The sequence below is a fragment of the Scyliorhinus canicula genome, chromosome 4 (genome assembly GCF_902713615.1).
Source record: "Scyliorhinus canicula chromosome 4, sScyCan1.1, whole genome shotgun sequence".
Lineage (NCBI taxonomy): Eukaryota > Metazoa > Chordata > Chondrichthyes > Carcharhiniformes > Scyliorhinidae > Scyliorhinus > Scyliorhinus canicula.
Genome location: NC_052149.1, coordinates 18,379,321 through 18,403,622, shown reverse-complemented (window position 1 = coordinate 18,403,622; position 24,302 = coordinate 18,379,321). Strand labels below are relative to the sequence as shown.

Genomic DNA, 24,302 nt, shown 5'->3' with positions numbered 1-24,302 from the left:
TGCGGGGTCCAGGCGGGATAGGAGGGGTGGGCCGCACGGCGAGAACATTAGGCCTGAACATTACGGGAGGCGACCGTCATGGAGAGCGCTAATGTTTTTGTCTCCGCTAGGTCGAGCGTGGTCCCTTCCAGCAGTCGTTGTCGGATGAGGTCCGACCCAATCCCTGTTACGAACGCATCGTGCATGAGATTAGAATGTTCGGTGACCGTAAAGGCCTGACAGTCACAGTCCTGGATGAGTGGGATTAGGGCCCGCCAGAAGTCTTCGATGGACTCACCAGGGAGTTGAAAGCGAGTGGTGAGTACGTGCCTGGCGAAGAGCGTGTTCGCTTTCTGCACGTAGTTCTCTTTTAGGAGTGCCATGGCTTCCGCGTAAGTCGGGGCGTCCTGGATTAGCGGGAACACGCTTGAGCTCAACCTGGAATACAGGACCTATATCTTCTGAGCCTCCGTCAGTGTGGGGTTCGCTGCGTTGATGTAAGCCTCGAAGCAAGCTAGCCAGTGATTAAAGTCCTTTCTGGCGTCGGGTGAGTGCGGTGGAGCAAACTCACTGGCACAGGAAGGCATGAACACCAATAAAACAAAAAACCCCAACCCACGTCATTAACCCCCCTCATTGACCGGCCCCCGTTAGTTACAATACTGGCTCCAGTGCACTCAGCGAGCCCCACAAAAAGTACCGAACACGACCGACAGACCCAGAAACGAAAAATCCACATGAAAAGGAAAAAACAAAATAAAACAAAACAAAAAGCAACCAAAAACAATGGGAAGAGTCCCAAATGTCCCGCATGGCACCTTTAACACAGCAAACCGTTGAACAGCAGTCCAGGCACATTCGGCGTCCCTTCAAACGATAGTTCTCGGGTCCTAATTCGCGTCCGTGGGACCTCTTTTCGGGACCAGCCCCTGATCCCTCGCAAAGTCCATCGCTTCTTCGGGCTCGGAGAAGTAGTGGTGTTGACCCTGATGCGTGACCCAAAGACGGGCCGGGAACAGCAGACCAAACTTCACATGCTTCCTGAACAGTATCTCCTTGACTTGTTTAAAGGCTGCTTGCCGCCGAGCCACCTCCTGGCTTAGGTCCTGGTATATGCAAAGAACACTGTTGTTCCACGTGCTGCTCCTGGCGCTCTTCGCCCACCACAGCACCCACTCCTTGTCCACGAACCTGTGGAACCTGATCACCATCGGACGGGGGGGTCCCCCCGACCGCCCCTGCCTCGCCTGCACTCTGTATGCCCCATCCAGCTCCAGCGGTCGTGGAAAGGCTTCAGCCCCCATCAGCTGCAACAACTGGTCTGCCACAAACGCTGCTCCCTCAGCCCCCTCCGGGAGGCCGATGGTCCTCAGATTATTCCTGCGAGCTCTATTTTCCAACTCCTCCACTCTGTCCAGCAGTCTTCTTTGCCGCTCCTTCAGCCCATCGACTTCTAACGCCCCAATCGTCTGCGCATCCGCCTGCTCCTCCACCACCTCTCCCAGCTCCTTAACTTTTACATCCTGAGCACCCAGCCTCTGATTCAGCTGATCCACTGCCTTCTGAAGTGGGTCCAAGTTGTCCCGCTTCAGCGACTCAAAACTGCTTTTCATCACCCGTAGCATGTTTTCCAGGGCCTGCTGGATTGCTGAGTCCGAGGTCCGTGTGTCCGCCATCTTGGGTTTCAGGTCAGCTTCCCCTGCTCCTTGCCTCTGTCCCTTTCTCTCCCTCTTCCTTTGTTTCCTGGTCTCCCGCACCATTCAGGTATATCCACTTTTAGAAACAGGGACAATGCAACTAAACTGCATCATTATGACAAAGGTCACCATAATCATGGTGGAACTGCTGGTAAACAGTCATCCGTTGAAAATGGAGGTGGGTATGGCAGTTGTGATCTCCATTATCGAGAGAAGACACATGATCACTCCAAACTGGTATTCAATTCTTGAGCTTAGAAGACACGAAGACCAGACTGGCCTACACAGGGGAACCATGATGAATAAAGGGCACAACAATGACCCCAGTGACATATAGGAAGCAATCAGTCCAACTTCCACTCATCATTGTGAGGGGGCAAGGACCAAGCCTAATGGGAAGAGATTGGCTCCAGCAGATCAGGCTGAACTGGCTCGAGATTTTCAGGCTGACGTGGGTGGACAGTATGAAGTCATCAGTAAAAATCCTTACTTTTTCCAGAAAGTATTTGGGAAAATAAGATGAGCCAAAGCTACAAATTATGTTGGCTCCATAGTGAGTTCCAGAACTTGCTATCCAAAGGCATCAGACACATCAGAATGGCACCTTATCACCTATCATCAAATGGGCTGGTGGAATGGGCAGTGCAGAGTTTTAAAACTGGCATGAAGAAACAACCTGTGGCATCCAGAGACCAAATTGGCATGATTTTTATTCGACCAAAGGACCACTTCTCACACAACAACATGAATTGCTCCAGTGGAACTGTTAATGGGATGCGGACTTCGGACGAGACTAAGCCTAATATTCCCATAACCTGGCGGGGAGGATGGGGTCCCAACAAGAGAACCAGAAAAGAAATTCCGACTCTGCAAGAACAGAAAGAACATTTGAAACAGGCAATCTGGTTTGCATGAGGATCTCTGGACATGGCCCTAGCTGGATCCCTGGGATCATAATGGAGAAAATGGGGCCAGTGTCATACAAAGTAAAGATCCTGGGTAAGGTTGCAAAAAAAACATCTCAACCACGTCAGGAACAGGGCGTACGCCCCCAAGCGAGCCTCATTACCGACCATGGAGGTGGTCGCTGCCAGTACCCGGCAACAGCTCGATGCTAACCCTGCACAGTGCTGACCAGTTCAATTGCAGTCGTTCCTCACAAACACTGTATGCAGAGTTTCAGCTATCAAACAGCGCTTTACATCTTGCACCTTCTCCTGCACAGAGTCGAGCCCACCTCATATATATTCATGAGCTTGCCGCCAGATGATCACGTCATTTTTGCGCCAATTCCCGACTTCTGCTTGGGCCTGCTAATGGGCTAACATCCCGTTCCTCATTTCTTCTGCATTGGCTAACTTGAGAAAGACGAAGATGCTAAAATTGCTTTCAGTGTCCACAGGTTGAGAAGTAGGTGAATCAGAATGACAAAGGTGTTTCCTCCTACTGTCCCTTCTTTCATGTGCATTGTGAAGACAACAGGGAAGCACATGATCAAGCTTGGTTTTGATGGCTCTTCTTTGAATTACTTCCAAAATCACTTAAAGAATGGCCACCAGTCAACGTTGTTGAAACCTGTGGAACTTTACCCAGCACAAGGCACTGCCTTGAGAGAACAGATAAAGGAAGAAAAATTGGAAGGGGAATGAAGCAAAACTTCTATTCATGTCTATAGATATCAAAATGTAATGCAGATCATTTGCTGCATGGTTTGGTGAATCATATGCAGCTTTCAGAGTGTAAATGTTAAGTTGGTAAATTGTTAAAACTAACATAAGATTCAGTGTACAGATCAAAACTATTTGCAGCCACCAGTTCATTGTCGATTTAAAGTGACATAATTCTGGATTGGATGAATGTGATGGTGACTCCATTTTACTCAGTTACTGAAACTATCAACCATGACTACAAGTTCCAGCACAAGATGAAAATACCATAGCAGATACCAGCTTTATCACTAGTCTAGTTCTCATCTCAGCCTGGTTCTTCCAACACTTTGCAGTCTTTTGAACATCACGAGCGCAATTCACAGGAAAGATTTCTAAATGTGATAACGAGCAGGAACTGCCGCGAGATTCCTGGCGGAAGGGGGATAGATAGGGGGTGAGGTGGGAGGGGGTGAGGGGGCTGACACAATCGGGAGTGTGAGGAATTGTGTAACATATTAAACACCCTTGAGCATCAGTATGACGGTCCTGTCACTTTCTTCCGCAATGTGGGCCAACCTCCAAATTCCTAGCCCATCTCTCCAGGCATCTCTCCCGGCACACCGCGTGCAGTTGACGGGAGTTGTGAGCACTCATCAGACAGGCAGAGGTCAGACTATGGCATTGATTGAGGAGCACTGGCGCTCAGTTCTCTGCAGGTTATCATCACCCCCCTGCTCTCGACAATAACCCGCTGACGGTGCCAACACAGTCCCAGCACCCTGGAATGCTGTGACACTGAGGCACCCTCAATTACGACACGAGAGCAAGGTCGGTAATCAAAAGGCTTTAATCTACAGAGAACTGAACAGCATCCGAGAGAAGTGTGCTCACCACATGGAGCCTTATCCTATATACCGTTTCCTGGGGGCGTAGCCAGAGGCGGAGTCCCCCAGGGTTCCAAGCATCTTAAAGGGGCAAGATATTAAAGGTCAGGTGCCGTTTACAGCAGTTATTAATACCGTTCATCACAGACACAGACCCTGGGAGGTTGGGAAATGGGAGTGGGGAAGGTATCGATGACAGACCAGGCCGTGTACTAAGTGAATCGGGCGAGTATGAGGGCCGCCCTGGCCCTCCAGGCTTGCTGGGCCCTCGCTGCTGCCGCCTGTCCTGCAGCCTCCGTCTCATCCTCCAGCCCCTGCTGGCCTGATGCCGCCTCATCACTCTCGTTCCTCATCACCAACTTCCTTCTCGTCGTGCCGCTGCTGTGCGAGGTTGTGAAAAATTCAGCACACCACCACAAAGCGGGCAACCCTCCGGGGGTGTACTGGAGTGCATCACCGGAGCGGTCCAGGCATCGGACCCGCAGCTTGAGCAGCCCGATGCACCACTCAATCACGGTCTGGATGGCTGTATGAGCCTCATTGTACTTAGTCATGCTTCGGTCTCCATGTTGGCATCATTGGCCAAGTCCTCAGTGGGTCCCCCTGGATGACACAGTAGCACAGTGGTTAGCACTGATGCTTCACAGCACCAGGGTCCCAGGTTTGATTCCCGCTTGGGTCACTGTCTGTGCAGAGTCTGCACATTCTCCCCTTGTCTGCGTTCCTCTGGGTGCTCCGATTTCCTCCCACAAGACCCGAAAGACGTGCCATGAGGTGAATTGGACATTCTGAATTCTCCCTCTGTTTACCTGAACAGGCGCCGGAGTTTGGCGACGAGGGGCTTTTCACAGTAACTTCATTGCAGTGTTAATGTAAGCCTACTTGTGACACTAATAAAGATTATTATTATTCCCCAAGAGCCTGCCGCCCATCCTGGGGTGGTCCTCAAAGAGGTCGGGGATGACTGACAGCCCCAGGATATAACTATCATGCACACCCCCCCAGGAATTGTGCACACATGCATAATTTTCATGTGGTGGTCATACACAAGCTGTTTGTTCAGGGAGTGGAACTCCTTTCTGTTAATGTAGGGCACTCTCAGATGGCCCGGTGAGCTCCAGGGCAACATGCATACCGTCCACTACCTCCTGGACCTGGGACATCCTGCCAATGGCGGTGAATCCTGCTGCCCGGGCATCCTGTTAGGCTTGGTCCATGTCGAAGTTGATCGAACTTTCCGTCCGGGCAAACAGGGCATCCATGACCTGTCGGATGCTGCTGAGTGATGTGGCCTGTGAAATGCCGCACAGATCCCCGCTTGAGCCCTGGAAGGTCTCCGAGGCATAAATGTTCAGAGCTGTGGTGACTTTCACAGCCACCGGGAACGGGTGTCCTCCTCCACATGGTGCCAAGTCTGCGAAGACATGACACAGGTGGTGCACCGTCCACTAGGGCAAGTTCTGCTGGGTTCAAAATCCCTGCCAGAGCATTCAATATCTCTAAGGCATTGGGAGAGGACAGTGGACTGACAAGCATTGGTGGCTCCCACCTCGGGACCCTCTGTTCCTCCATTGATCCCCCGTCCGCACACCCGGAATGCCTTGCCCACGCATTCCTGGCCGCAGCGGGACCCCCTCATTGGACCCCAGACTCTGTCCACAAAAAAAGCCTGAAGTCTCTATGTCTCAATGCGGTGAACATTTGTAATTAGGTTGATGAATTAACTGCGCTGACCATCATTAACGGATGTGAAGTAATTGAGATCACGGAGACCTGGCTCCCGGGTGACCAAGGATAGGAACTCAACATCCGGGGTATTCAATATTCAGGAAAGATAAAAGGAAAGGAAAGGGAGGTAAGGTAACATTGTTGGTTAAAGAGATTAATACAATTGTAAGGAAGGACATTAGCCTGGACAATGTGTAAACTGTATGAGTGGAGCTGTGGAAACCAAAGGGCAAAAAATGTTACTGGGAGTTGTGTACAGACCACCAAACAGTAGTTGTGAGGTTGGGGATGGCATCAAACAGGAAATTAGAGCTGTGTGCAGTTATTATGGGTGACTTCAATCTGCATATTAATTGGGCTAATCAAACTGGTAGCTATGCGATGGAGGAGGATTTCCTGGAATGTATGAGGGATGGTTTTCTCAACCAATATGTCGAGGAACCAACTAGAGAGCAGGCCATCTAGACTGGGTATTGTACAATGAGAGAGAATTAATTCGCAACATTGTGGTGCAAGATCCTTTAGGGAAGAGTGACCATAATATGGTAGAATTCTTCATTTATTGGAGGGTGACACAGTTAAGTCTGAGACTAGCGTCCTGAACTTAAAGAAGGCTAACTTTGGTGGCATTGGCAAAGGATACTTAAGGGATTGATGGTGGATAGGCAATGGCAGACATTTAAAGAACACATGGATGAACTTCAACAATTGTACACCACTGTCTGGTGCAAGAGTAAGACAGGGAAGGTCGCTCAACCATGGCTAATAAGGGAAATCAGGGATAGTGGAAAAGCCAAAGAGGAGGCATATAAATTGGCCAAAAAAAAGCAGCAAGCCTGAGGACTGGGAGAAATTTAAAATTCAGCAAAGGAGGACAAAGGGTTTAATTCTGAAGTGGAAAATAGAATACGAGAGTAAGCTTGCAGAAAACATAAAAACTGACTGCAAATGCTTCTATAGATATGTGAAGAGAAAAAGACTGGTGAAGACAAATGTAGGTCCCTTACAGTTAGAATCAGGTGAATTCATAATGGGCAACAATGAGATAGCAGACCAGTTGAACAATTACTTTGGATCAGTCTTCAGTGAGAAGGACACAAATAACCTTCTGGAAATACAAGCGGACATAGGGTCTAGCATGAAGGAAGAACTGAAGGAAATCGTTATTAGTCAGGAAATAGACAGGATTAGAACCTGATAAGTCCCCAAGGCCTGGTGCTCTGCATAAAAGCAAATTACTGTGGATGCTGGAATCTGAAACCAAAGAGAAAATGCTTGAAAATCTCCAGGTCTGGCAGCATCTGTAGGGAGAGAAAAGAGCTAACATTTCGAGTCCAGATGACCCTTTGTCAAAGCTCTCTTTGCTTTCTCTCTCCCTGGTGCTCTGAATCCCAGAGTACTTAAGGAAGTGGCCTTAGAAATAATGGAAGCATTGGTGATCATTTTCCAGCATTCGAGAGACTCCGGAAGAGCTCCAGTGGATTGGAGGGTGGCTAATGTAACCCCACTTTTTAAAAAAGAAGGGTGGGAAAACAGAGAATTATAGACCGATTAGCCTGACATCGGTGGTGGGGAAAATGCTGGAGTCAATTAAGGATAAAATAACTGAGCAGTTGGAAAGTGGGGACAAGATTGGTCCAAGTCAGCATGGATTCACTAAAGGGAAATCATGCTTGACAAATCTGGAATTTTTTGAGGATGTGACCAGTAGAGGGGAAAATGGTGAGCCAGTGGATGTTGTGTATCTGGACTTTCAAACGGCTTTTGACAAGGTCCCGCACAAGAAATTAGTGAGCAAAATTAAAGCTCATGATGTTGGGGGTTATATATTGATGTGGATAGAGACCTGGTTGGCAAACAGGAAGCAGAGAGTGGGATTAAACGGGTCCTTTTCAGAGTGGCAGGCAGTGGCTAGTGGGGTACCGCAGAATTCTGTGCTGGGACCCCAGCTGTTCACAATATACATTAATGATTTGGACGAAGGAATTGCATGCAATATCGCCAAATTTGCCAATGACACTAAGCTGGGTGGCAGTGTGTGGTGTGAGGAGGATGCAAAGAGGCTGCAGGGTGACTGGGACAGGCTGGCTGCATTTGCAAATACTTGACAAATACAATATAATTTGGGTAAATGTGAGGTCATCCACTTTGATGGCAAAAACAGGAAGGCAGATTATGAAATGAAAATGAAATGAAATGAAATGAAAATGAAATGAAATGAATGAAATGAATGAAATGAAAATCGCTTATTGTCACAAGTAGGCTTCAAATGAAGTTACTGTGAAAAGCCCCTAGTCGCCACATTCCGGCGCCTGTTCGGGGAGGCTGATACGAGAATCGAACCGTGCTGCTGGGCCTGCCTTGGTCTGCTTTCAAAGCCATCAATTTAGCCCTGTGCTAAACATTCAGATTATTATCTGAATGGTGGCAGTTTAGGAAAAGGGGATGTACAACGAGACCTGGGTGTCATGGTGGAACAGTCACTGAAGGTTGGTATGCAGGTACAGCAGGCGGTGAGGAAATCTAATGGCATGCTGGCCTTAATAGTGAGAGGATTTAAATGCAGGAGTAGGGATATCTTGCTGTAGTTATATACAGCCTTGGTGAGGCCACACCTTGAGCATTGTGTGCAGTTTTGGTCTCCTAGTTTGAGGAAGGACATTCTTGCTATTGAGGGTGGCCAGCGAAGGTTCCCCAAACTAATTCCCGGGATGGCAGGACTGACATATGAAGAAAGACTGGATTGACTGGGCTTGTATTCACTGGAGTTTAGAAGAATGAGAGGGGATCTCACAGAAACATATAAAATCCTGATGGGACTGGACAGGCAAGATGTCGGAAGAATGTTCCCAATGTTGAGGACGTCCAGAACTAGGGGTCACAGCCTACGAATATGGGGTAAGCCATTCAGGACTGAGATGAGGAAGAACTTCCTCTCTCAGAGTTGTGAACTTGTGGAATTCTCTACCACAGAAAGCTGTTGGGGCCAGTTTGTTTGATATATTCACGACTCAGTTGGACCTGGCTCTTGTGGTTAAAGGGATCGAGGGGTATGGGGAGAAAGCAGGAGTGGGATACCGAATTTGCATGAACAGCCATGATCATATTGAATGGTGGTGCAGGCTCGAAGGGCCGAAGGGCCTAGTCCTACACCAATTTTCCATGTTTCTATCTCCCCCAACAGCCGCTTATAGCATCACCTGGACCTGGCCATGGACCCATCCCGTTGCGCTCACCCAACCTCCAGCCGTTGGCATGTCCCCGGTGCTGGGTGCTCAGATGTTGGATGCTGCGTGGTGGTGTTGCCTCCCACAGTATTCAAGCAGTGTCCAGGCATTACGGTCTGATTGGGATGTTAGGTAATGATTCCCACATGCTACATGGCCTGCCCATCCACGCGAATCCACTTGTGAAGTTCTCTCTTAACTATGATAGCCAATTCCCAATTAGCAATAGCCTTCAGCTGCAAAGCCAGAGGCCTCGGCAGTCGGTGGGGTTTAGAACATAGAACACAGAACGTTATAGCGCAGTACAGACCCTTCGGCCCACGACGTTGCACCATCCTCTGAAACCCTTCTAAAGTCCCTCTACACTATTCTCTTATCGTCCATATGCCTATCCAATGACCATTTGAATGCGTTTAGTGTTGGCGAGTCCACTACTGTTGCAGGCAAGGCATTCCACGCCCTTACTACTCTCTGAGTAAAGAACCTACCTCTGACATCTGTCCTATATCTATCTCCCCTCAATTTAAAGCTATGTCCCCTCATGCTGGACATCACCATCCGAGGAAAAAGGCTCTCAATGTCCACCCTATCTAATCCTCTGATCATCTTGTATGCCTCAATTAAGTCCCCTCTTAACCTTCTTCTCTCTAACGAAAACAGCCTCAAGTCCTTCAGCCTTTCCTCATATCATCTTCCCTCCATACCAGGCAACATTCTTGTAAATCTCCTCTGTACCCTTTCCAATGCTTCCACATCCTTCCTATAATGTGGCGACCAGAACTGCACACAATACTCCAAATGCGACCTCATGGCTCCGAAACTCAATTCCTCTACCAATAAAAGCTAACACACCGTACGCCTTCTTAACAACCCTCTCAACCTGGGTGGCAACTTTCAGGGATCTATGGACATGGACACCGAGATCACTCTGCTCGTCCACACTACCAAGAATCTTACCATTAGCCCAGTACTCTGCCTTCCTGTTATTCCTTCCAAAATGAATCACCTCACACTTTTCTGCATTAAACTCCATTTGCCACCTGTCAGCCCAGCTCTGCAGCTTATCTATGTCCCTCTGTAACTTGTAACATCCTTCTGCACTGTTCACAACTCCACCGACTTTAGTGTCATCTGCAAATTTACTCACCCATCCTTCTACGCCCTCCTCCAGGTCATTTATAAAAATTACAAACAGCAACCGCCCCAAAACAGATCCTTGTGGCACACCACTAGTAACTGGACACCAGTCAGAGCATTTCCCATCAACCACCACTCTTTGTCTTCTATCAGCTAGCCAATTTCTGATCCAAACTGCTAAATCACCCTGAATCCCATGGCTCTGTATTTTCTGCAATAGCCTACCGTGGGGAACCTTATCAAACGCTTTACTGAAATCCATATACACCACATCAACTGCTTTACCCTCATCCACCTGTTTGCTCACCTTCTCGAAGAACTCAATGAGGTTTGTAAGGCACGACATACCCTTCACAAAACCATGTTGACTATCTCTAATCAAATTATTCCTTTCCAGATGATTATACATCCTATCTCTTATAAACCTTTCCAAGACTTTTCCCACAACAGAAGTAAAGCTCACTGGTCTATAGTTACCGGGGTTATCTCTACCCCCCTTCTTGTACATGGGGACAACATTTGCTATCCTCCAGTCCTCTGGCACTATTCCTGTAGAAAAAGATGACTTAAAGATCAAAGCCAAAGGCTCAGCAATCTCCTCCCTAGCTTCCCAGAGAATCTTAGGATAAATCCCATCCGGCCCAGGGGACTTATCTATTTTCACATTTTCCAGAATTGCTAACACCTCCTCCTTATGAACATCGAGCCCTTCTAGTCTAGTAGCCTGTATCTCAGTATTCTCCTCGACAACTTTGTCTTTTTCCTGTGTGAATACTGACGATAAATACTCATTTAGCACCTCTCCTATCTCCTCGTACTCTACGCACAACTTCCCACTACTGTCCTTGACTGGCCCTACTCTTACCTTAGTCATTCTTTTATTCCTGACATACCTATAGAAAGTTTTAGGGTTATCCTTGATCCTACCTGCCAAAGACTTCTCATGTCCTCGCTTGGCTCTTCTTAGCTCTCTCTTTAGAGCCCTCCTAGCTAACTTGTAACTCTCAAGCGACCCAACTGAACCATCACGTCTCATCTTCACATAAGCCTCCTTCTTCCTCTTGACAAGTGTTTCAACTGCTTTAGTAACCCATGGTTCCCTCACTCGACCACTTCCTCCCTGCCTAACAGGTACATACTTATCAAGGACACGCAGTAGCTGTTCCTTGAACATGCTCACATTTCCATTGTGTCCATCCCCTGCAGTTTTCCTCTCCTGGCGATGCATCCGAAGTCTTGCCTCATCGCATCATAATTGCCTTTCCCCCAGCAATAACTCTTGCTCTGCGGTGTATACCTATCCCTTTCCATCGCGAAAGTAAACGTAATTGAATTATGGTCACTATCACCAAAATGCTCACCTACCTCCAAATCTAACACCTGTCCTGGTTCATTACCCAGTACCAAATCCAATACGGCCTCACCTCTTGTTGGCCTATCTACATACTGCATCAGGAAACCCTCTTGCACACATTGGACAAAAACGGATCCATCTAAAGTACTCGAACTATAGTGTTTCCAGTCAATATTTGGAAAGTTAAAGTCCCCCATAACAACTACCCTGTTATTTTCGCTCCTATCCAGAATCATCTTTGCAATCCTTTCCTCTACATCTCTGGAACTTTTCGGAGGCCTATAGAAAAGCCCTAACAGGGTGACCTCTCCTTTCCTGTTTCTTAACTCAGCCCATACTACCTCAGTATTCGAGTCCTCATCAAATGTCCTCTCAGCCACCGTAATACTGTCCTTGACTAACATTGCCACCCCTCCCCCTCTCTTACCACCTTCCCTGAACTTACTGAAATATCTAAACCCCGGCACCTGCAACAACCATTCCTCGCCCTGCTCTATCCATGTCTCCGAAACGGCCACAACATCGAAGTCCCAGGTACTAACCCATGCCGCAAGCTCACCCACCTTATTCCGGATGCTCCTGGCATTGAAGTAGACACACTTTAGACCACCTTCCTTCCTGCTGGTACACTCCTGCAACTTTGAAACCTTACTCATGACCTCACTACTCTCAGCTTCTTGTGTTCTGGAGCTACAATTCAGATTCCCAATCCCCTGCTGAACTAGTTTAAACCCTCCCGAAGAACATTAGCAAACCTCCCCCCGAGGATATTAGTACCCCTCTGGTCCAGGTGTAGACCATCCCGTTTGTAGAGGTCCCACCTACCCCAGAATGAGCCCCAATTATCCAGAAATCTGAAACCCTCCCTCCTGTACCATCCCTGCAGCCACGTGTTCAATTGCTCTCTCTCCCTATTCCTCGACTCGCTAGCACGTAGCACGGGTAACAACCCAGAGATAATAACTCTATTTGTTCTAGCTCTAAGTTTCCACCCTAGCTCCCTGAATTCCTGCCTTACATCCCTATCCCTTTTCCTATCTATGTTGTTGGTACCTATGTGGACCATGACTGGGGGCTGCTCCCCCTCCCCCTTAAGGATCCCGAAAACATGATCTGAGACATCGCGGACCCTGGCACCTGGGAGGCAACACACCAACCGCGAGTCTCTCTCGTTCCCACAGAATCTCCTATCTATCCCCCTAAGTATGGAGTCTCCAATGACTAATGTTCTATTCCTTTCCCCCCTTCCCTTCTGAGCAACAGGGACAGACTCTGTGCCAGAGGCCTGTACCCCATGGCTGACCCCTGGTAAGTTGTCCCCCCCAACAGTATCCAAAGCGGTATACCTGTTACTAAGGGGAACAACCACAGGGGATCCCTGTACTGACTGCTTATCCCCAGCCCCTCTCACCGTCACCCATCTATCTTTATTCTTTGGCGTAACTACTTCCCTGAAGCTTCTATCTATGACCCCCTCTGCCTCCCGAATGATCCGAAGTTCATCCAGCTCCAGTTCCCTAACACGGTTTTTGAGGAGCTGGAGTTGGGTGCACTTCCCACAGATTAAATCAGCAGGGACGCCGACGGCGTCCCTCACCTCAAACATTCTGCAGGAGGAGCATTGTACTGCCTTCCCTGACATCACATCTAGATTAAAAAAAACAAGAAAAAGAAAGGAAGAGTTTATGGGTGGTCGGTGGGGCAGAGGCTAGGCTTGCCCCCGGGACGGATATACATGATCCAGGGGTTGGCATAATGGTGCCGCAAGCGTTTGCCTCCAGTGTCTCCCCCACACCCGGAGCAGCAAACCCAGCGCCCCAAGGCTCATTGTCTCCAAGCAAAGATGGCTACTCACCACCTCGGCTCCCCACAGTTCTTCTGCCAGGTTCGCGTCTTTAAAAAAGTAGTAATTGACCCATAAGACAATAAGACATAGGAGCAGAATTAGGCCACTCGGCCTATCGAATCTGCTCCGCCATTCAATCATGTCTAATATTTTTCTCATCCCCATTCTTCTGCCTTCTCCCCATAACTCCCGATCGCCTTATTGATCAAAAAACTATCTATCTCTGTCTTAAAGACATGGAACATAGAACAGTACAGCACAGAACAGGCCCTTCGGCCCTCGATGTTTTTTGGCCTCCAAAGTTTTTTGGCCTCCAAAGCCTTCTGCGGCAAAGCGTCCCACAGATTCACCACCCTCTGGCTGAAGAAATTCCACCTCATCTCTGTTTTAAAGGATTGTCACTTTAGTCTGAGATTGAGTCCTCTGGTTCTAGTTTTTCCTATTAGTGGAAACATCCTCTCCACGTCCATTCTATCCAAGCCATGCAGTATCCTGTAAGTTTCAATAAGATTACCCCTCATCCTTCTAAACTCCAATGAGTACAGACCCAGAGTTCACAACCGTTCCTCATACAACAGCTCTTCATTCCAGGGATCAATCTTGTGAACCTCCTCTAGACCCTTTCCAAGGCCAGCACATCCTTCCTGAGATACGGGGCCCAAAACTGCTCCCGATACTCCAAATGGGGTCTGACCAGAGCCTTACATAGCCTCAGAAGTACATCCCTGCTCTTGTATTCTAGCCCTCTCGATATGAATGCTAACATTGCATTTGCCTTCCTAACTGCCGATTGAACCTGCACATTAACCTTAAGAGAACAGTGAACAAGGACTCCCAAGTCCCTTTGTGCTGCTGATTTCCTAAGCATCTTCCCATTTAGAAAATAGAAAAACCTTAAGGCTAGTCCTTTTAACTTTCTTTGTCCCATCCTTAATGTGTTTTACTGTGTCCATATCTAATTCTGATAGAACATAGAATTTATAGTGCAGAAGGAGGTCATTCCATAAGACCATAAGACATAGGAGCAGAATTAGGCCACTGGGCCCTTCGAATCTGCCCCGCCATTGAATCATGGCTGATATCATTCTCATCCCCATTCTCCTGCCTTCTCCCCATAACCCCTGATCCCCATATTAATCAAGAACCTATCTATCTCTATCTTAAAGGCACTCAGTGATTTGGCCTCCACAGCCTTCTGCGGCAGAGTTCCACAGATTCACCACCCTCTGGCTGAAGAAATTTCTCCTCGTCTCTGTTTTAAAGGATTGTCCCTTTAGTCTGAGATGGTGTCCTCTGGTTCTAGTTTTTCCTACAAGTGGAAACATCCTCTCCACGTCCACTCTATCCAGGCATTGCAGTCTTGTAAGTTTCAATAAGATCCCCTCTCATCCTTCTAAACTCCAACAAGTACGAGCCAGAGTCCTCAACCGTTCCTCATACGACAAGTTCTTCATTCCAGGGATCATTCATGTGAACCTCCTCAGGACCCCTTCCAAGGCCAGCACATCCTTCTTTACATACGGGGCCCAAAACTGCTCACAATACTCCAAATGGGGTCTGACCAGAGCCTTATATAGCCTCAGAAGTAAATCCCTATGCCTCCATTTCTCCTTTCAAAGTGCATAACCTCACACTTCTTTGCCCACTCTCCTTGCCTGTCCAAATCCTTCTGCAGCCCGCCTGCTTCCTCAATACCATCTGCCCCTCTGCAGATCTTTGTATCATCTGCAAACGTAGCAACAATGCCTTCAGTTCCTTTCTCCAGATCATTAATGTATATTGTGAAAAGTTGTGGTCCAAGCACCGATCCCTGAGGTACACCACTAGTCACCAGCTACCATCCTGAAAACGTCCCCTTTATTCCACTCACTGCCTTCTGCCAGTCAGCCAATTTTCTATCCATGCCAGGATATTACCCTTAGCACCATGGGCTCTTAACTTATTTAATAGTCTGCTATGCGGCACCTTGCCAAAGACCTTCTGGAAATCTAAGTAAATCACATCCACTGGTTCTCCTTTGTCTAACTTCCTTGTTACTTCCTCAAAGAACTCTAACAGATTTGTCAGACATGACCTCCCCTTGACGAAGCCATGCTGACTCAGTCCTATTTTATCATGCACTTCCAAGTACACTGGGCAGCAAGGTAGTATAGTGGTTAGCACAGTTGCTTCACAGCTCCACGGTCCCAGGTTCGATTTCCGGCTTGGGTCACTGTCTGTGTGGAGTCTGCGCGTTCTCCCCATGTGTGCGTGGGTTTCCTCCGGGTGCTCTGGTTTCCTCCCACAGTCCAAAGATGTGTGGGTTAGGTGGATTAGCCATGCTAAATTGCCCCTAGTGTCCAAAAAGGTTAATTTGGGTTACTGTGTTGAGGGAATGGGGTGGAGGAGGTGTGTGCTTGAGTGGGGTGTTCTTTCCAAGGGTCGGTGCAGACTCGATGGGCTGAGTGGCCTCCTTCTGCACTGTAGATTTTATGATTCTATGATTCCGCGATCTCATCTTTCATAATGGACTCTAAAATCTTACCAATGACCGAAGTCAGGCTAACCAGCCTATAATTTCCCGTCTTCTGCCACCCTCCCTTCTTAAACAGGGGTGTTACATGAGCCACTTTTCAGTCCTCTGGGACCCTTCTTGCCTCCAGTGATTCCTGAAAGATCATCACCAATGCCTCCACAATCTCCTCAGCTATCTCTTTTAGAACCCTGGGTGTAGTCCATCCGGTCCAGGTGATTTATCCACCTTCAGTTTCCCCAGAACCTTCTCTTTAGTAATGGTCACTGCACTCACCTCTGCCCCCTGGTTCTCTGGCATCCCACTGGTGTCTTCCACCTTGAAGACTGATGCAAAGTAACTATTCAGTTCATCTGCCATTTCTTTGTTTCCTATTACTTCTCCAGCCACATTTTCCAGTGGTCCAATGTCTATTTTTGCCTCTCTCTCACCTTATATATGTTCCTTTATATTACTCGCTAGCTTGTACTCATACTTCATCTTCTCCCTTCTTATTGCTTTTTTAGTTGTCCTCTACTCGCTTTTAAAGGCGTCACAGTCCTCTGGCTTCCCACTAATCCTCGCCACGTTGTATGCTTTTTCTTTAGCTTTTATGCTGTCCTTGACCTCACTCGTCAGCCATGGATGCCTTGTCCTCCCCTTAGCATGTTTCCTCCTTCTTGGGATGAATTTCTGTTGTGCTTCCTGAATAACCCCATCCAGGGGCTGGTTTAGCACAGTGGGCTAAACAGCTGGATTGTACTGCAGAACAATGCCAGCAACGCAGGTTAAATTCCTGTACCGGCCTCCCCGAGCAGGCGCCAGAATGTGGTGACTAGGGGCTTTTCACAGTAACTTCATTGAAGCCTACTTGTGACGATAAGCGATTATTATTATTAAAAACTCCTGCCATTGCTGTTCCACCGTCTTCCCTGCTAGGCTCCTTTTCCAATCAACTCTGGCCAGCTCCTCCCTCATATCTTTGTAGTTACCCTTATTTAATTGTAATACCATTACATCTGATTGCAGCTTCTCCCTCTCAAACTGCAGAGTAAATTCTATCATATTGTGATCACTGCTCCCGAAGGGTTCCCTAATCAAGTCTGCCTCATTACACATCACCAAATCCAGATTTGACTGTTCCCTAGTAGGCTCTGTCACAAGCTGCACCCAAAAATCATCTCTTCGATATTCCACAAATTCCTTTCCTTATGATCCACTACCAACCTGATTTTCCTAGTCCACCTGCATATTGAAGTCCCCCATGATTATTGTATTATTGCCTTTTTTACATGCCTTTTCTATCTCCCGATTTATTTTCTGCCCCACATCCTGACTACTACTTGGGGGACTGCACATAACTCCCATCAGGGTCTTTTTACGTTTGCGATTCCTCAACTCTACCCACAGAGATTCTATGCGTTCTGATCCTATATTGCTCCTTTCTATCGATGTAACTTCATTCCTTACTAACAATGCAATCCCGCCCCCTTTGACCATCTGCCTGTCCTTTCGATAGGACACATATCCTTGGATATTTAGATCCCAGCCCTGATCCCCTTGCAGCCACATCTCTCTGATGCCCACAACTTCATACCGTCCAGTTTCAATGAGCGCAACAAGGTCATTTACCTTGTTCCATATACTGCACACATTTAGGTACAATGCCCTCAATCCTGCATTGACCACCTCCCTTTTCACACTTGTCACCTTTTCTGCCCTGCCTGAGGACGATGTTGTTCTTTTATTTTGGTTCTCTATTTCGCCTTCAATTAATACACCTTGTAAGCTCACATTCTGGTTCCCACCCCCCGCCATACTAATTTAAATCCTCCCAAGTGGCTCTAGCAAACCTCCCAGCCAGGATATCGGTGCTCCTCCAGTTTAGATGCAACCCGTCCTTCTTGTACAGGTCCCACCTGCCCCGGAAGAGATCCCAATGGTCCAAAAATCTGGACCCTCCCTCCTACACACGAGTTTAGCCACGCGTTTAGCTGCACTATCCTCCAATTTCTAGCCTCGCTGGCACGTGGCACAGGGAGAATCCGGAAATTACAACCCTAGAGGCCCTGCTTTGTAGCTTACTGCCTAACTCCCTAAACTCCTTCTGCAGGCCCTCATCACTCTTCCTGCCTATGCCGTTAGTACCTATGTGTACTACGATCTCTGGCTGTTCGGCCTCCTTCTTTGGGATGCCCTGTGTTCGTTCAGAGAAATCCTTGGCCCCGGCACCATGCCATCCTGAAGTCTCTTTCACGTCCACAGAAGCACCTATCTATGCCCCTTACTATAGAGTCCCCAATAACTATCGCTCTCCTGCACTTTGTCCTCCCCTGCTGAGCAACAGAGCCAGTTGTGATGCCACTGTTCTGGCTGTTGTTGTGTGACCACTTGCTGGGGAGGCCAATGAATCATGGGAGGTCATTGGATAAGGGATGGCTCCCATAAACTGTATGGAAATAGGGCTTAAGTGGTGATAATTGGTTTCTCGGCATGCCTTGGTGAGATCCTGATTTTGCCCAGGGGAACGGGCTGGTTGCATCGCTAACTGTTTGGCATCTGGCGCATTTCTTGTTTTCGGCCTCTCCCACTATTCACTGGCCTCATTTTTCTCGAGCGCAGTGAAGTCAACATCTCTTAAATCAGATTTTTCTCCACTCCTGTCGTGATTCAAACTTATATAAGGTATATCAACATCCGCATCTGGCTCTCTGCTTGCAATTTTATTGCCACCAACTTTCACTATTCAATTAATTCTGCTTCACTTTAATTTCCAACTTTCTCTGCTCTCTTGGTACAACTTGTCTACTCAATTTGCTCATCAACTTCATTACTTCTGCCTTCAATGCCCACATCGCTAGCAAATCCCCAACATTTGCCATAAAATCTGTTCTTCCCTCAGTAGAATTCCAACATTGAATCCTGCCAGCTTTAACATAGCTAGCACAAAAATGGCCTTGTTGTAAACTAGTACCAAAACATCTGGCTGGATCACCAAAAACAGAACAACATTTTATTCTTCATAGCTAAACTGCGATATTGCTCATGGGATATCGTGGAGACTATGGGTGCGATCTTCCCAAAAGGGCACTCGTGGGGGTCTCCAAGGGGATTGGAGGTCCCCAGCTGCATGCCCTTTGGGCAGGGTGGTGCCCTGGCACTGCTGGTGTCATGTGGGAAACCTGGCACTGCCAACCTGGGTGCCAGCCTGGCACTGCCATGGTGCCCAGATGGCACTGCACTGAAAGAGACTCTGCCAGGTTGGCACTGCCAAGCTGGCATTTTTTACACATGAGCGATCAGGCTGGGGTAACCCGGTGTGAGTGTTGCGCGGGGTGGAGGCTCTCCCATGTTGTGTTCGTGCTGGTGGGAGGTCAGGGATTTTTTTGTGTACTTCAAAATCGTGACACCATTTAAAAATGGTGTCCTGATCTCTCGCTACAACGGGGAGTTCTGGTGAGCAGAGCTCCCAATTTATAAAAAACAGGGCAATGTGAGGCCTTGCTTTAATATGCAGATTTGCCAAAAACTGATCCCGCCCATTATGGACGGAATTCCTATTGCAACATCTCGTGAGATTACGTTGAATCTTGCAAGGCGTTGCGAGCCGGGTAGATCCCGGTAGCAGGGTCTCCTGGCTTTCACTGGCCATGCTGCGGCGAGCTGCTTTTCCAGCACAGCGAGGTCGGAAGATCAGACCCTATATAAACTATTTCAAGGATTTTCTTACATTAAACATCTGTTTAGCTGCTTCAGTAGCTATCAATACCCCCACCCATCTCTCTTGAGCAAATAATCTGTAGTTTTGTTCCAAACTCCATCATTATCAGCAATTCACCCCTGCCATGGGACTCGTATCTTAAAGCTTTGAACCCTTCCAGATTCAACTCCTGGCCACCATCTCCTTGTCCCAATTTCTGACATAGTCAATCACTATTTTAATCACAAGTTCAGTTTGGTTTCTCCGCTGCTATGTCACCTCAGTTGTGCTCCACAAACTTGATTCCTTATCTGTACCCTTCCCTTCAACAGACATCTGTAAATATACTCCACATGCAGTCTGCACCTTCAAGTCTTTAATCACTGTATAACTGTTTGTCTGATGTTAAGCTTAGGATAAACTAGAACCTTCTCCAATTTGTTCGCAAAAATCATAAAATCCTACTGCACAGAAACACAATTTATCTCATTATATCCTTGCAGCTTTTTGAGAGCTATCAAATTAGTCCCACCCTGTTGCTCTCTCCCCATAATCCTACCATTTGATCCTAAGATTGCCTGTTTATCTACCCAAGTGTCTCTACCGATTGCTATTGAACTCTCATCCACAGATTTGTCACCTCCAGATTTCTCTAACAACCATTTCATCAAGCATCTGTCTCCACAGATGCCATTTCTCAAAAGCTCGGATGCTTCGCAATACATAAATTGTCAGTTTCTATTGGCCCCCTGTTCACTAATACATTGAATTTACCACCCCCTTCTAGAAATCCCTCCTCGTCTCTCTTCTTCTCCCCCCTCTCTGAGAAATCCTCGCATTCGGCTTGCTCTCTGTTCTTCCTATTCTGCCTCCCCTTGTCCTCATGGCCCTTTGGCAGAACCATAGCCAACTGAGCTTCACACTTCGGTATCTGTTGTTAAAAAACACTATTTTTCTATTTGGCCTCCTTTAACTCTTCTTTTGATCCAGCTGGCATATCTTTTTCGAGTGTGTTCATCTTGAAATATTTCACTACATTAAAGATACTATAAAAGTGAAGGACCTGATTTGAAAAATTTGCTGTGGTTGAATATAAAAACACAAGGATCTATTCAATCAGTATGCACTTCTGATTTGCCTAAAAATCTGAGGAAAATGGTTAATTTGACCTTAATCGAAGTATTGAAGTTTACTTCTTTTTACCTAGATTCTGTTTAGAAACTCTTCTCTGATATCATATGGAAGTGTGTTGAAAATGTCCTCTTCCACATTCAATTGACTCCTCTTCAAACACTGACACTTTGCTAGCTCAGGTGGCAAGTATTGCAATTTGTTCCCTTTCAGATCCAGTTGCCGCAGTTGTGTCAAATTTTTCACCTTTGGTGGAATGGATGTCAAAAGGTTGTGTGAAAGTATCAGCACTCTCAGCTTTGTGCAGTAAAACAGTTCAAAAGGTAGCTCAGATACTTTGTTGCTTTCAATGTCAAAGTAATGAAGGTCTTCCAGTTGTTCTATTTCAGTGGGAATGCTTGTAATATTATTGTGACCAATTTCAAGATGTCGCAGCCTGGTTAGCTTAAATAGATTTGATGGAAGAAAAGTAATATCATTTTTGGTCAAATAAAGCATTTCCAGTGAGCTAGCCTTGGCAATGTATAGAGGAATCTGTGTAATTTTATTGTGATGAAGTTTGAGTGTGGTGAGTTTGCGAAGATGCTGAAAACTAGCCAGTTCCTCTAATGTTCTCAGATTGTTGTCTTTGAGGTCCAATTCCTGAAGATTGCTCAAACTAAATATAGCACTTGGGATCCTCTCAAGATCACAGTTATACAGCTTTAGAACAGACAGGCAAAGCATCTTCCTAAGGCCATTAAGAGTGGTGAACTTTTTGCCCTGATTGTGAATTGAGAGGTGCTGAAGGTGATGGGCAACATCAATGACCGCTGCTGGTATTTTGGTGACATTGGATTTCAGGTGCAAAGATTTAAGACGTTCTAAGTCACATAAAGACTGCAGGACAATGGAAGTTTTATTGTCGATTAATAAGTTTCCTTCCAGGTATAGTTCACGGAGATTCTTCAGACAGTACATCCATTGTGGTATTTCATAAGCATTTGCAAACCGAACTCTTAAAATTGTTATTGTGTCTTTTAAAAATGCAAGTGCTCGATTTTCTACCTTTATTATACAGTTATATACCCACAGTTCTTGAAGTGAAGTTTGTTGTGAAATGGCTGCACTAATTGAGACATCCTTAATAAATTCTAACTTTAATACTTCCAGATTATAAATATCATAAACATTATTGGGAATACCAGGTAGCATAAAGAGATGTAATTCGGTTTTGTTGTCTTCATTAGTAACGATACGTTGTTGAAGCTTCTCGTGTGTCCACTCATAGCTCAGGTTTAGTTGACGGAGTTTGTTTTCACTAACATCAGACAGAAACACAGCAAACTTTCGAGCATATAGTTTATCATATTGGTCAATCAGATGTAGTAAAAATGCAAAGTCATTCTTCACATCAGGAATGTCATCAATTCCAGTTTCTTCTCTGACATATGCAAATGAATATTCCTTCAGTTTAAAATAGAAGATCCAGTACAATGTGTAGGTGCAAGTTATACAATAAATGAATATGACAACTACATACACGATAGACAACATCCTGAATATCCTCCAAAGACCATGGATGCAGAAAAATTCTGTGAAGCCTGTGATATGAATTTTATCGACACAGTGGACAATGTGTTTCATTTTAGGAATCCGAGTTACAAAATAGGCGAGAATGAGAATTGTTTGAACAGAACGCAAAATAGTTTGTCTTATGTACATCATATAAAGAATATGACCTTCTTCTGTGTGAAGACGAAACTTTTTGACTTTTTCAAACAATGCTTTTGCTTGTTCACCCTCTTTTTTATCGAGGATTTTCACTGCAGCATGACCATAAACACCACCTCCAACAGTTTTGAAAGTCTTAGATGGAGGTTTGCACAATGATGCTTGTGCTTCATTCTCACATATCCTGTCATTACTGGATTCCTTTTGTCCCAGTAATAGGGCAGTATCAGAGGATTGTTGTAGGTTTAAAGAGCAAGATACGGATGGTTCAGTTGATAAAACTGTTCTTTGTGGAATTTGTAGATCTGAATCTTCATAAACAGTTTCTGAAAGTGCCTTAGTGGTCCATTGAGAATCTAAACATTTTCCAAGGATTGATATAAAATGTTCAATTTTGGAACTTGTTCCTGGAAATTTGAACCAGAAGTTACTGCTTATCAAAAATACAAGGGTGTGAATGATAGCTATGTATGGGAAATATTTTGAATACCACTGAATTGCATGATCATAACAATACTGATCCATTAAATTGTATTGTTCACGGTCCAAGTCGGTCTTAAATCCAGAATCAAAACTATTTAGCTTAAGACCTTTAAGAGCACTTTTGTTCCATTGCATGGTGGTCATTGAGAAGCCTTCTGGTACAGGGACACAAATGATCTTGTCTGTTGATATCTGTTCAAATACAAAAGATAAAGAAAATTTGACAAAATGCTGCACAACATACTTGTGAGCAAAGTTAGTGCTTGTGGTATAAATGGGACAGTAGCAACATGGATGCAAAACTGGCTGATGACAGGAAACAAATAGTGGTGTTGAACAGTTGTTTTTGGACTGGGTGGAGATTGTGGGAGCTGTTGGACCCCATTGTGATTCCTAGTGAACACATCTATAGCAAATGTCGGTTGCTTGAGGGACTTAAGCTCAGAGTTGATGAGCTGGAGTCTGAGCTTCTGGCGCTGCAATACACCTGGCAGGGGGACACAAGAGGCAGTCACACCCCTTAGATTAATTGCCTTGAATTCAGCCAATGATCAGGGACAGGATGGTGTAACTATGAGTGAGGCAGGTGGAGGGATCCAGGAGGTAGAGTTGCAGAAGCCTCGGCCCTTGGGGGAGGACTCAGTGGAGATTGGTAAAGTTTCCAGAACAAGTAATAGAACAGAGTATGGAAAGCGGCAGGAATCGAATTTCAGGCACAGCAGGTAAGGGGACATCTATGAGAAGGGGGCAGTTGTACCTAAATGCGCACAATATACGAAACAAGGTAAATGAGCTTGTAGTGCACATTGAAATTGACGGGTATGATGTTGTGGGCATCACAGAGCCGTGGTTGCAAGGTGATTGAGTCTGGGATCTAAATATCCAAGGATATGCGCCCTATCGGAAGGACAGACAGGTGCGCAGAGGAAACCTCACGCGGATTCCCCGTTCGAGCCGCCACTTAGCCGCAGAAACGGAGAAACCCGCCCCATAAATTCACCCATGCAACTTTAAACGGTGGAGACAGGGTACTGACGGTAGGGGACATATACGTAGACAGCAGAGTATCGACCCTGGGGGAACTAACGGACAAGCTTCAGCTCCCGAAAGGGAACAAGCTCAGATACATTCAACGAAGGAACTTCGTCCGCAAGGAGACCGCAACGTTCCCCCAGCTACCCGGACACCCTACTGGACAGACCTTTAACATCAGACGAACTAGGGACAGTAACTGTGTTGATATGTACGGACAACTGCTAAAGGAGGTAAGGGCCTCGCTGGAC

General features: G+C 46.5%; 1 protein-coding gene across 3 annotated transcripts in view; it reads right to left on the bottom strand.

The window, feature by feature from the left end:
- The window catches only part of LOC119964389 (volume-regulated anion channel subunit LRRC8C-like), a 145,481-nt gene that overhangs the window by 5,518 nt on the left and 115,661 nt on the right, over nucleotides 1–24,302 (bottom strand). For all 3 annotated transcript variants that reach the window (XM_038793792.1, XM_038793793.1, XM_038793794.1), the window contains exon 3: nucleotides 20,896–23,211. In XM_038793792.1, coding sequence (XP_038649720.1) covers nucleotides 20,896–23,211 — 2,316 coding nt within the window. The remainder of the gene's footprint in view (nucleotides 1–20,895; nucleotides 23,212–24,302) is intronic.